Below are 12,714 nucleotides of genomic sequence, written 5' to 3'. Positions count from 1 at the left end.
CCCTTTGATTTCTCTGCAGGAAAAAAATAAGACGGCAGCAAGGTAAAGATCTCCCCTTGTTCTCACTGAGGAGTTTGGTGATTTCCTTTGCTTCATTCAGTTTACTTTGTTCTCTTGTGCAATGGGATAGTTAAGGTGCGACATACTGGAGTGCTGATAAGGGGCTGATCTTTACTGCCTCCTCTCAATGGCTTAGATGAGTCAGTGCTGCAGAAAAATGTTCCCCTCATCCCCAGCCCACTCCCAGCATCACTGCGGCCACGGTGTGACAACAGTACACGGCTGAGGACAACTGAGTGCAATGGAGCTGAGATCTTTCTGGGGCTTTTGTTCTTCACTTGTCCCTTGTGGGCCCCTGCAGACAGAGAGCATCTTTGCAAGGCTGAAATTGGACACAGAGGCATTTGAGCTGGATTCTTTAGCTGCTCTTTGCAGTTGTTCCTGGAGTCCCCTCACCAGCACGGGTGGCCTCAGCGCTTTCTCTCAGACGTTGGCAGCTGAGAGAAAGAGCAATGACTTCTGCAGTGCTTTCAGCATAGGGCTTTTGTCTCACAAAATATAGATATATACAGTTGTCATTAGCCTGGGCTTACTGTGTCCCACTGTATATTCAGCACCATGATGGCTGCTGCACTGCGGTTACTTCACAGACACCACAAATGCTCAGTTCTGCTGGGAGCAAAGCTGCTGCGGTTGGTGGTTGTTGGTGCTACTGCTGTTCCTAAAAGTAACCCAAGCCCACCCTTCCTTTGGGTATTATTGCTTGGGTACCTCCCTGGCTGTGCAAAGATGGAAATAGCAGAGGAAAGCACACTCAGCTAAGCATTCTCTGATTAAAGTTCACACTGTTGTGGATCTGGGCATTAACTAACATTTCCATGTTCTGGTGCTGGTGTTGGGCAATTCAATTCATAGATTAGTGTGTGGCCTGAGTTTTGCAAATGTTGTACATGCTTACAATGCCCTGCACTAATAGCTCGACACCACTGCAAAAACCACCAGTTTAGTCCAATAGCCAGTGCATCCTGCAGAGCAAACTGGGAGGCTGAAATTGCTTCGGCTGAGTAAATTCAAAATCTCACTTTACAGATCCAAGTCTGAAATTGGCGTTCCATCCTTTCCTCCCTGCAGTCCACATAATCCCGTTTACAGCTATAACGTATTTCAGTGACCCATATCTGCTGACAGCTTGAGCAGAGACAGGACTGAACTTGTTTTGTATCTGATCTGGATCCAATGCTGAGCTGATGATATGGGTCTGAGACTTTTATTCCAGCCTGGCTGGAAATGCAAGACTTGATTTCCCATAAAATAGGCACATCTCCTTTGATATCTTAATCACAGAATCATAGAATGGTTTGGGTTGGAAGGGACCTTAAACATAATCTAGTTCTAACCCCCATGCTATGGGCAGGGACACCTTCCGCTAGATCAGGTTGCTCAAAGCCCCATCCAACCTGGCCTTGAACACTTCCGGGGAAGGGGCATCGACAACTTCTCCAGGCAACCTGTTCCAGTGCCTCACCACCCTCACAGTAAGGAATTTCTTCCTAATACCTAATCTACATCTACCCTCTTTCAGTTTAAAACCACTACCCCTCATCCTATCACTACACTCCCTGATAAAGAGCCCCTCCTCATCTTTCCTGCAGGCCCCCTTTAAGTACTGGAAGGCTGTGCTCCTGTACACATCCCTGCAGACAGAGCAGTAATTTAAATGGAGGTGCGGTTTTACTGTGGAAGAAGCATCCCTCCAACAGGCTGAGCAAGTTCAGCTCCTGTTCAGGTCAGGAAAAGGCATGTGTAGTGTTCCACAAGCTCTGTCCTATTTTCAGTACTGCGTTTGTGCCTGGAGGGCGTCAGTGGTAACCAGCCACAACCAGCTTAGAAAAAGGATGCCAGAGCTGAGTGCCTCTGCACGGTAGTGCCCTGAAAATAAATATGCAAGCTCCCCCATGGCAGGGTCATAAAATAACAATGTAAACATGTATGTACCTGGTGCCTCCAGCCCAGTGTCCATCCTCGGACAGTGAACACCCAAGGACACAGGACCAGGGCAGACTGATTGATGGTAACTCAGACAGCAAACACCCAGGGAGGACACAGGACCAGGGCAGACTGATGATGGTAACTCCCAAAAGACTGTTGGCTTCCAGCCATCTCCAGCCCTGGGACCAATCTGTGTCACCAGTTCCCAGAGCATGTCCTGTTCTGTGTGGGCACAGACAGGAGCAATGTGATGGGCTGGATGTCTGCAAAGCTGGGGTCTCTCAGGATGTCTTTAGCTGATAATCTTTTTTGAGGAGTATCAGAGAGCGGCTTGTTGCTGTTACTGTGTGGAGAATGAGCTGGAGGTGGTACTGCTGGAGCAGTGCCTGGCCTCTCTCACCCCGCCATGCTTTTTGTGCAGAACGACATCTACGAGTGGAGCCGAGACCACCGTGTGCACCACAAGTACTCAGAGACGGATGCAGACCCACATAATGCCCGCCGTGGCTTCTTCTTCTCCCACATCGGCTGGCTGTTCGTGCGCAAGCACCGGGACGTCATAGAGAAGGGGAGGAAACTGGATTTCACTGACCTGTTGGACGACCCCGTCGTCAGGTTCCAAAGAAAGTAAGTGGGAGTGCTGGGCCTCATGCAAGGGTGGAGAGGTCACTCCACCTGATTGTCTACTTGTGGCTCATTCCATATTTTTACCTTTCCCTTTTCTCCCCCAAGATATCCCTGCCACCTTGATTGGAGGCATTAGGACTGCCATCCCTCTGGCCTCCACTGTTGCCACATGGCTGACGCTTGCTGACTGTCCTTGCAGGCTCTGCTGCACAAGCAGTGAGCCCTGTCCTTGTCCCTCTGCTTTTCCAAAAAGCCACGGCTGGCTGTGAAAACAGCCACAGCAGAAGTTGCTGGGATCTCGGCCTTCTCCTTTTATCATTGGAGCAAATGCTGTAATCACTAACTGCATTAACGCAGAAGTGCACATTTCACTCTGCAAACTCATCTTTGGCACCTGTGGGCCAGTGCAGACCAAGCGCTTCCTCTCTCAAGACTGTCACTCTTCACGGGATTGATTATCTCCCTTGAGAATTAGCACAGACCTAGTTCAGTTTGCTACACACTCTGCGAGAGGTGGGAATTGAGCAACATGCTTTGTCCTCTATGTGAGTACCTATATTTTAGGCACAAGAAGACTGTTTCTGCCTGCAAGCATTTGGTCCAGGTACTTGGCAAACCACATAAGCTCATTTCTGAGCGTTTTATGGGTGAGGGGAGCAGTCAGTTGAGTCCAGAAATCAGTTTCCTTTTTGCATTAGAGGAATCCGTGTACTAGCAGAATTACCCCTGCATCGGAACAACTCCAGGAGTGAGGAATTCACTGCCCTCCATGTATTGTTGCTGTTACTGGTTCCTCTGTTGGCAGTGCCTGTTTGCAAAGGCTCCCTTGCAATTTGCTGCAGCTCCTCTTGGTAGTGTTACTACCTTTTCCAAGACAACAGCATCCCATGAGAAGCAGGCTCTACTGCTTTGGTTATGCTGCAGATGTGTAGTGAAGAAGTATGTTTTCTGCAGGGAAGTTATGTCTTAGCAAATGTCTCTGCTCTGGATTTGAATTTAGGACTTTGGAGTTTACCTTACCTTACCTGGGAAGAAAAATTCAAGTTTCTCCTTTCTGTAAGGTTGGGGGTTTTTTGACAGCATGGAAAACCTGGCAGATCAGATCAGTAAGAATCATAATAAACACTTCTTTATCACGTTTCATTTTAAGGCCAGATTGTTAGCTTTGCTGAATTTAGTGGTGCTGGTGAGCTGTGGATGAGGTACCACTCAATCAGTTTAAAACCACATCACTTCAGCTGAAATCACAGTACTGCTCCAGGCATGACTGATAGCAAAATTTGCCCTCTGTGAATAACAGAGCAATAATCCTGCATGTGATGTGAAAGAGAGGCTCACAGGTGAAGTGTCTTCATGCCAAAGATTTCATGTGGTAAAAGCAGCACTGTTCCCCAAGCATGTATTAAGGCATTGGTTCCCCTGAACTCCAGGTAAGGAGGCTTCTCATTCCAGGGTGGATGTTTCAGTCAAAGGGAGACAGAGAAAACGTAGTCGGTTGCTCATTTGGATGTGAAATCTCATGTCATCATCAAAGACTTCAGTCTGGGCTTCTTGCATCTCACAGAATGGTTTTTAATTGGTGCCTGATAGCTTTTTTTAATATTTTATTTTATTTTCCTGGAATGGGAGAGGCTTTGAACTTTGAAGGAGTTTTCTGGGCTGGAAAATATTTTCTCCTCCAACTCTACTTAAATCCTGGCCTTGAATTGATGAGGTTTGCAAACCTTATCCACAGCCTGGTTCAGAAGTCAGTCAGGTGAGTGGGAAATTATCTGTTATCTTTGGTGGAGCGAAGAATGGGGGCTGTTTCCTTTGGAGAGCCTTGGCTCAGGTAAGTGAAGATAGAGTTCTGTGTGGGAGCTGAGGAGATGCTCTCTTTTCACCATGGTTGGTGTTGCTGAAGAGCTGCAGATCTCCGTCTGGAGCACAGCATGTGAGGCACACAACAACAAAAAATATCAAAGAACTTGCAGGGCAAGAGGTTAATTTATTTCATACACAAGATGATCAAAACTAGCTGGTGTGTTATAGATGAGAACAGTGTTCATGGAAACTTTCTTCCTTCCAAAAATACTGCTAATATTAACATTTTTCCAATCCTCTGTGGGTTTTAATTGAAAATTGTTTGTTTTTGTCAAACCAAATTGACAGGTTTTCCTATCTGAAAAACTTCAAGCAAATGGAAAGTTTTAATAACTGTTTAATAAATCCAAACTCTGTTCTTCCTCATCCCTTCCGGAAAACTCAACAAAAGCAGGGGTTTATTTTAAACCGACAGGTTTGGGCACAAATAAGACGGGTCTTACTTTGCGTTTCTTTTCTTTCTGCACCCTTCAAAATCCTGTCACCTCAGCCTACTGCTCCAGTTTCATGTGGCAGCTTGCTTTGATGGTGATATGCTGAGATCACTATGGGCTGTAGTAAATCTGGGCTCCAGGGAGGTAGAAGGGCTCAACGGGGCAGACAGGGGCCTTGTTTCCTCTTGAGCTGGGACACACTGTAGGTGGATCCCAAGCTGCACTGTCTTGCTGCTGTCCACTTCTGAGCACCGTTAGCCCGTTCTCCATTTAGAGTAATTTATTTCCTATCTCGCTTTTGGCTTTGCCTCCTTACTTCTTGCTTAGCTGCTCCCTTTCTCCACTTGCCTTGGATTAATTCCCCCAGCATGATTTTTCTTTGTTTCTCCTGCTATGGTCTCTGCTCTTCACCTCTGTGCTCGCTGCATCCTATGCTCTCTCTTCCCTGCCTTGCCTGGGCATGTGGCTTTAGCTGTACTATAAAGCTTTCCTGTTTGTTCTCAGACTGTTTGGCTTCCTCCCTCCCTGTTTTGCACTGCACACTGATTTTGTTCAATACATAGAGGAGTGGCAGGGCTTGTGCCAGTCAGTGGGCTTGGAGAGCAGCAGTAATCCTGGCCCCCAGGCCAAGATGCATCTTTCTCCTCACCCTTGGCGGGGTCCCTGTGGTCTCTCAGCAGCTGCTTTGGGTCTGCTACCACTGTTGGAGCTCACGCAGAAGCAGTGGTATAGAAAGGAGCAGCTCCTGCCCTGTGCTGCAGGTTCTCTTCTGATCTGAGCACGGGGGAAGTCTTTGTCGGCTCCTGGCAGTGAACATGTTTCTGACACAGCTCCGCCAATGCCATGCCAAGCCCTGGGCTTTTCCAGTCCCAGAGCTGGACCCTAGGCACAGGGTGTGCAGCCAACTCTGCGCTTTCCCAGGTTTAAAGGTGCTCAACTTGGGAGGTTTGCTTTGGGACTGGATCTCAGCTGTTCAGCTCCAGTGTTACCTGCTGCTTTGGGGTTTCAGGTTGTCTTGACACTTTGAATTGCACTTGGAAAAATTGTGTCGTGATTGTGGATGTCTGAAATGTTCCCTGCTACCCTAGTTATGGGACCAGCCCAGGTTACGCCAGGGGTTTCTGACAGAGCTGTGTCTCTAGAGATCCAACCCCACTTCACCCCAGCTGTCATTCCCACCACGGTAATGGTGTCCTTTTCTTTCCCCACAGGTATTACAAGAGTTCGGTTGTGCTGATGTGCTTTGTGATCCCTACCTTTGTGCCGTGGTACCTCTGGGGTGAGAGTCTGTGGAACGCCTACTTCCTTGCCTCTATCCTCCGGTACACCATCTCCCTCAATGTCACCTGGCTGGTCAACAGCGCCGCTCACATGTATGGCAACCGCCCTTATGACAAGTACATCAACCCCAGGCAGAACACCTTTGTCACTCTGGGAGCCATTGGTAAGTGCTTTAGCCCTGGGTAGAGCTTTGCAAACTCAGTGACATCCCATCCTGTTTGACCCTGGTCGGGGCTTTGGGCACCTGCAACTGGACACCACTTAGAGCCAGGGCTTGGAGGAGGCTGGAGCTTGTGCATCCTAGAGGAAGGCTCCCTTGTTCTACTGATGGTACCCACATTGCAATAATGCCATGTAGTCTCTGGGCAGAGACGTGTTCGCAGTAGCAATCCTCTCTTCTCAGCAGTTGGCTGGGGACAGTGCAGCAGAAGTAAGTGACTCTGCTTCTTACTTGGTTGTGTGCCTCCCCTCTTGAAGCACTTACAGTTTTCTTCCCTGAGCATAAGGGGTGGGACATGCCCCTTCCTACTGTGGAGAAAAGCCCAAAGCACTGAAATGGAGTTCATTGCGGGTCTGCCCCAGAGGGCTCCCGTAGCCAGGGGTGGAGCATAACCTGCACTGGATTCAGGACTTGGGAAACAGGCGTTGGGATGTCCCACCCAAACGTGTTCCTAAGTTCATAAACGTGCTGGCCATGTGGTCTTTAAATTCCCTCTCTGTTTTTCAGGTGAGGGTTTCCACAACTACCACCACACCTTCCCATTCGACTACTCAGCCAGTGAGCTGGGCCTGAAGTTCAACCCTACCACCTGGTTCATTGACTTCATGTTTTGGTTGGGGTTGGTCACTGATCGCAAGCAGGCTCCGAAGGAGATGATCCAGGCTCGTAAGGAAAGGACTGGAGATGGCAGTGCTTGAAAAGTAATGCTTTGCTCTGCCAGCATTGTTGTACGCGTGGGTGGGTGGGTGGGCATGCACGCACCCCCGTGACTGTGGTGGATTTACTTTCCTCTGGGTAAAATTAGTTTTTTCAGATCAGTTGGGCTGAATTAATTCCCCAGGAACAGATTCGTGCCCAGCTTTTTTTCCTTATTAGTTGTCTTATGTCCAAACTTCAGACTACTAAGTGTAAAAATGTTATATATTATTTAATATTACAGTTAAACAGGAGAGAGATTTGATTTAGTCACTGTAGTTCATGTCTGAAATACATTGTAATTTGCTTGTCATGGTAAATGTTGGCAGGTTGGAGGAACTAACTATCCTTTCCAAGTGCAGTTAGGGGAGATTTTTTTTTCTACTATTAATCAGATATACTGTTGAGATGCATCTCTCAGAGGGGATGGGGCAGCAATGTGCTGTTTCAGCTACAGACTAATGGAAAGGACAGTAACAGCACCAATGGAAAACAGGATGTCCAAGGGGAAAAATTGGCCTAAATTCAGTTAGACGTTAGTTTGAAAACCTGCTTTCTTCTTTTTGTTAGCCCTGTTAGCCAGCCCAGTGCACTGCTGTCTTTGCTAAATATGAAAAACACTTATTGCTGAGCAGGCTTTTGTGTTGAAAATTAGTCTCTATACAGGCCAAAATACCAACTGATGCTGTGTTGAGATGATTCCTTTGTTGTCGCATATACATTGTAATTTGTAAAGGTATAGAGCTCAACCACGTCTTAAGCCAAATAAAGCTTCGGTTTCAGTGTTTGGAGACCTAAGTTATATTCTCATCAGTCATGGCCATTGATGCATGCATATTTTAGCTCCTTTTGCACAAGAGGCCTCTTAATTTCTTTTTCTGCCTTTGACTAGCAGGTCTTAGAAAACTGACCTTAATCTAAGTCAAAGTCTTTACTAATATTTCAGCTGCATGCAACATCCATTGGTTTCTGAGCAAAATATAAACACAGTTATGTAGCTTCTGAATTTTAACAGTTGCCTTGTTAAAAAAAAAAAGATTAAAAAAAAAAAAAGGCATGTGGAATTAATGGGACATATAGCCCTTTGTGTTAGATGTTAGCCAGTGCAGGAGAGAGGCTTTGTACTGTCAGCACTGGAGCACTTTTGAAGATAGAGGGCATGATTTTCATTTATAAAGAAGGTCACCGCCTTGCCCCTCAGAGAGGGAGTGCCTGTTTCCCAGCTGCACAGCCCCATGCCCTGGGCAAGGCAGGGATCTCGAGATAACTGAGACTCAGGCCCAGATATTTTCAGGAAAGATGTAGAACTGGAAAAAAAAAATTAAAATGGTTTCTTTTTTGTTCTGTTTCTTGTTTTTTAAATGATGCCATATAATATTAAAGAGTTGTCTTTATTCTGTATTTCATCCAGCAGGTGTTTTAACAGTGTTACTTTGCCATAAATGATGTGTAAACTCTTGAGAGATTTACAATAAACAGTTATGAGTTAGACAGGCCGCTGTGTTTTATTTTGAAACTCCCAAAGCAAAGGGCTTTGTGCATCACACATCAGAATCACAGCAGTGTTTTGCTTGGTGTTTCCAGCTATTCACTTGGTGCAGTGTTTCCAAAATACCTACCCCCTCAGCATTTCTGGTTTCCTTGTCAATGGAAGAGGAGTGTTGTCAAATGGAAGGTCACCAAGAGATTTGATTACTTCGGGCTTAGTGGCCAAGCTGATAGAGGGGAAAAAGAAAATTGAAGCTGACATAAGCTTGAAAGGAGACCGTGGCAAGTTCTTGCATGTGAAAATCCCATTTTAATAGCAAAATGTCAGCCCAGTGTGACTGCAGGACAATGCTTTGACCAAAAACATTAAGTATTTTGTTTAGATTTTTCTGGAAGTTCTCCTTGTTTCTGCTGAGATGTGCCTGAAGATCCGGGTGTGCCAGAAATCGTGTCTTGATGCCATTCATCTGGAGTCAGGGCTAGTTGACAGGCACAGGAATTACACGCACAGGAGTAGGAGATGTCTCCCCACCACCCCCTACAGTGCCTGCAGGAGGGGATAGAAACGGGCTCCCAGAGCTGGGAGGTTTCCAACCTGCTGGTTAGAAAGATAGTGCTGTTGCTTCCTTCTTCACACGGTTGATGGGCAGTTGGAGAGCGGCAAAAATCGTTGGGAACCCGCCTTCAAAATGATGCAGGCAAATGGGACTTTATGTTTGAGTGTAGGAGCAAAGCTGGGAAGATGAGTGAATGGCTAATCTTACTGGTGCTCCCATCATTTTGTTTGTGCAATTTTCTGGCTGGAGAACTGCAGTGAATGCACTTTACAGACACTTGGAGAACATCTTCCTGTTGATCTTTATCATACCTTCGATCCTTTTTTTTTTTTCTTTCTTTTGTACTGCTATTACTTGGACTTCCTTAAGCTGATTCCTTTCAAGCACATGGTGTAAGAAAAACTGGCCCTGCAAAGAGGTACATGCTGTTCTGAATCTCTCTGACTACCTAAAATTACAAGAAGGTAATTTTATTTCCCTCCCTCCTGCCCCCGTGGGTGTAAGACTTCAGCAGCCACAGCACTTCCAGTGGGATTCAGGGATCTGAGGTTTTGAAACCATTGGCAAGTTACCCATGCTTTTGAAAAACTGAAAATAAGTAAAGAAACATCATTCAGAAAAGGAAAAGCTCCTCCATCAAATGTCTTATCTCTGAGCTTGTACTACCTGAATTCCTGTTTCTATAGATGAACTTCTTCATGTGGTAGAGTTGATCAAAAAATGTCAGTTAGCCTTTGCAGGAAAACTAGGTTTTTGAAGGGAATGCCTTGAATTTTGGTAAAACAAGGAATACTTCCATGCATTTCCTTTTTTGCTTATTTGTATTGATTTTTTTGTGTGTTGGTTTTTAATTTTTTGCTTGTTTGTTTTGATTTTTGTTTTGCTTTGGAAATCATTTTGGCCATATTCTCTAGTGTGGTCTCCCCTTCCTCAAGAAGATGTAGTGTCTCTGGGAGGCAGGAAGGGCCCCAGCCACCTCCCGAGGCAGCTGCTGAATCCACCCGCAGCTGTGTGCAGTGACATGGGGAAGTCGTGGAGCCTCAGTAAGGTGGGTACTGAGGCATGAGCTGCACCCGTTTCTGTGGACTTTGGCACCTCTCCTGCTGATCTGGTAGTCAAGGACCCCGCTAACGCTTTCTAAGCAGCACGAAAGCGTTGAGGGACTGCTGGTCGATGGGTGGCTGGCTATAGGCTGGGCTAAACCAAGGGTACAGTGACTGTCAAACTTTTCGAAGACCTGATGTTCTGACCGTGCCTGATCTTCTGTTGTCTCTAACTCTGTTCTTGGCACATTGAACCCTCTGGAATAACACCACGAAGGACTGAGAACAAGAGGTATTTGTACGCTGTCCTGTGCAGTGTTGCGCTGAGTGTTTCCAGGTGTCCTGGTTTTGGCAGGGATAGAGTTAATTTCCTTCCTAGTAGCTGGTACAGTGCTGTGTTTTGGATTTAGGATGAGAATAATGTTGATAACACACCGATGTTTTAGTTGTTGCCAGGTAGTGCTTACACTAGTCAAGGACTTTTCAGTTTCCCATGCTCTACCAACTGAGAAGGCTGGAGGTGCACAAGAAGCTGGGAGGGGGCACAGCCAAACTGGCCAAAGGGACATTCCATACCATGTGACGTCATGCTCAGTACATAAACTGGGGGAAAGCTGGCCGGGGGGGCCGCTGCTCGGGGACTGGCTGGGCATCGGTCGGCGGGTGGTGAGCAATTGCACTGTGCATCACTTGCTTTGTGTATTATTATTATTATCTTATTATTATTATCATTTTATTTCAATTATTAAACTGTTTTTATCTCAACCCATGAGTTTTTCTCACTTGTGCTCTTCCAATTCTCTCCCCCATCCCACTGTGGGGGGGGAGTGAGCGAGCGGCTGTGTGGTGCTCAGTTGCTGACTGAGGTTAAACCACGACACCAGGCCCTCAGCTTTGGCACACAGCAGGGACTGGCTTTTTTTTACCTTTTTTCCCAGAACTGGTGGGGCCCTTAGGAAATACAGTGTTGGCTCAGGAGTCGTATGCCTCTTCCACAGCAGAAACCCCCGAGCAGGTCACCTGCTTTGTGTCGTGGGGTGGCTTGAGGAAATGCTACGCCTGCCCTGGGAGGCAGGCATGTACAAACACGACCGCCAGGGTGTGGCATGAGGCCAAAGTTGTGAAAGCTGACTAGAGTAGCTTCCAGGCTCCATCTAACCCCATCTCTGCTGTGGTCGGGCACATGGGCTGGGCTACATTTGGGTAATCTCCCATAGCTGGAGGCAAGCACGAGCAAAACCTGCTGGCACTGGAGTTAGGCCTTGAGAAAGGGACTGTGGTGAGAGGGTGAGTGCTAGCACTGAAGAAATGTGGCAGGGTTCTCAGTCCCTGAAAAGCAGCCAGGTGGAGCAGACATCTCCTGTGCCATCTCCTGCCTAGCAGCCCCACTGCTGTGCTCAGGAAAGCTGGTGGCAGTCCTGCTCTGTGCCGTCCGGCCAGGTGCTGCACCAGAGTCCTGTGCAGCAGCACCAAAACTTCACTTGGCCCTTTGGCACTTGGATGCAGAGCTTTAGCATGGGGGCCTGGGGTGGGGAAAAGGGTGCATGGTCAGCCCTGGGCTGGTCGCCTTATCCCTGAGCCAGTTTAAAAATACCTGGTGAAAGTAGGGGGTTGCTGGGGAGGTGTGCAGGGATGCAGAGGAGGCTGCTTGGGGCGTCGGGCATGGATTTCTGCCCACTTCATCCAGTGGCTCTGTTGTTTCCTTGTAACCCCAGATGATGTCTGCATCCCTATCTCCCTCCGCAGCTTGCAAGTGCAAGGCGACTGCTGTCCTCTGGCTGGCATTGATAATTTTTCAGGCCCAGAAAGCAGCAGCCAGAACACGGCTTTCTGGAAATAAGCAGGTGGGAAATGCAGCCTGACTTCAGGTATCTCGTTGAGCTGTTGGTGTGGGAGGCTCCCAGGAAAAAAAAGGTCTTCTGAAAGGTCTCCTGTGTCCACATGAGCCTGGGAGTCCATGCCAGGCTGGAAACGTGGTGACAGACCTATGGGCTCTGGTCAGCCGATGTTTGGGGTATTTGCAGCTGGGAGGGCTCTCAGTTTGGAGGGATTTTTAACAGTTGATCATGTATCAGTTCCCAGGCTGTGGCCCCAAAGGCATGGCTGGACTGGACTTGTATTACCTCAGTATTTTTGCTCCTGGACTGTTTTGTAGCTGTACCCTTATGTAGAAAGGATCGCATAGGGAGTTACAGGGCTCCTTTTCACCAGCTTCTGGGGCACTTCTGGGAATCAAGGTACAATTTCCTTTAAGATCTTCTTTTAAAAGAAGAATGAAAAGAAAAACCAAAAGCAGAGCCCAGTGGGAAAGGAGATATTTGGTAACACATGCCCACGTGCCCCAGCTCCCAGCAATGGCTCTGGCTGAGTGGTGCCCAGCCCAGGAGCTGAAACCTTTGGCATTCAGGGGCGCACACCCAGCAATGCCAGCCCCACTAGACAGGGGTGAATAGGGGAAAAAAACCAAAACCCCTGAAACCTAGCAAAGCGCCGAGTTTGTGGAGGAGCCAGGGGTG

At 47.5% G+C, this 12,714-nt stretch overlaps 1 protein-coding gene across 1 annotated transcript in view; it reads left to right on the top strand.

The window, feature by feature from the left end:
- The window catches only part of SCD5 (stearoyl-CoA desaturase 5), a 12,209-nt gene extending 3,609 nt beyond the window's left edge, over positions 1-8,600 (top strand). Inside the window, exons 3-5 of the mRNA XM_009326025.1 lie at positions 2,411-2,616; positions 6,125-6,357; positions 6,922-8,600. Coding sequence (XP_009324300.1) covers positions 2,411-2,616; positions 6,125-6,357; positions 6,922-7,112 — 630 coding nt within the window. The 3' untranslated portion in view covers positions 7,113-8,600. The remainder of the gene's footprint in view (positions 1-2,410; positions 2,617-6,124; positions 6,358-6,921) is intronic.
- Positions 8,601-12,714: the final 4,114 nt, after the last annotated feature.

Source organism: Pygoscelis adeliae, unplaced genomic scaffold (assembly GCF_000699105.1).
Source record: "Pygoscelis adeliae isolate BGI_AS28 unplaced genomic scaffold, ASM69910v1 Scaffold610, whole genome shotgun sequence".
NCBI classification, from domain to species: domain Eukaryota; kingdom Metazoa; phylum Chordata; class Aves; order Sphenisciformes; family Spheniscidae; genus Pygoscelis; species Pygoscelis adeliae.
The sequence above is the reverse complement of the archived record's forward strand: the minus strand, read 5'-3'. Positions and strand labels throughout refer to the sequence as shown.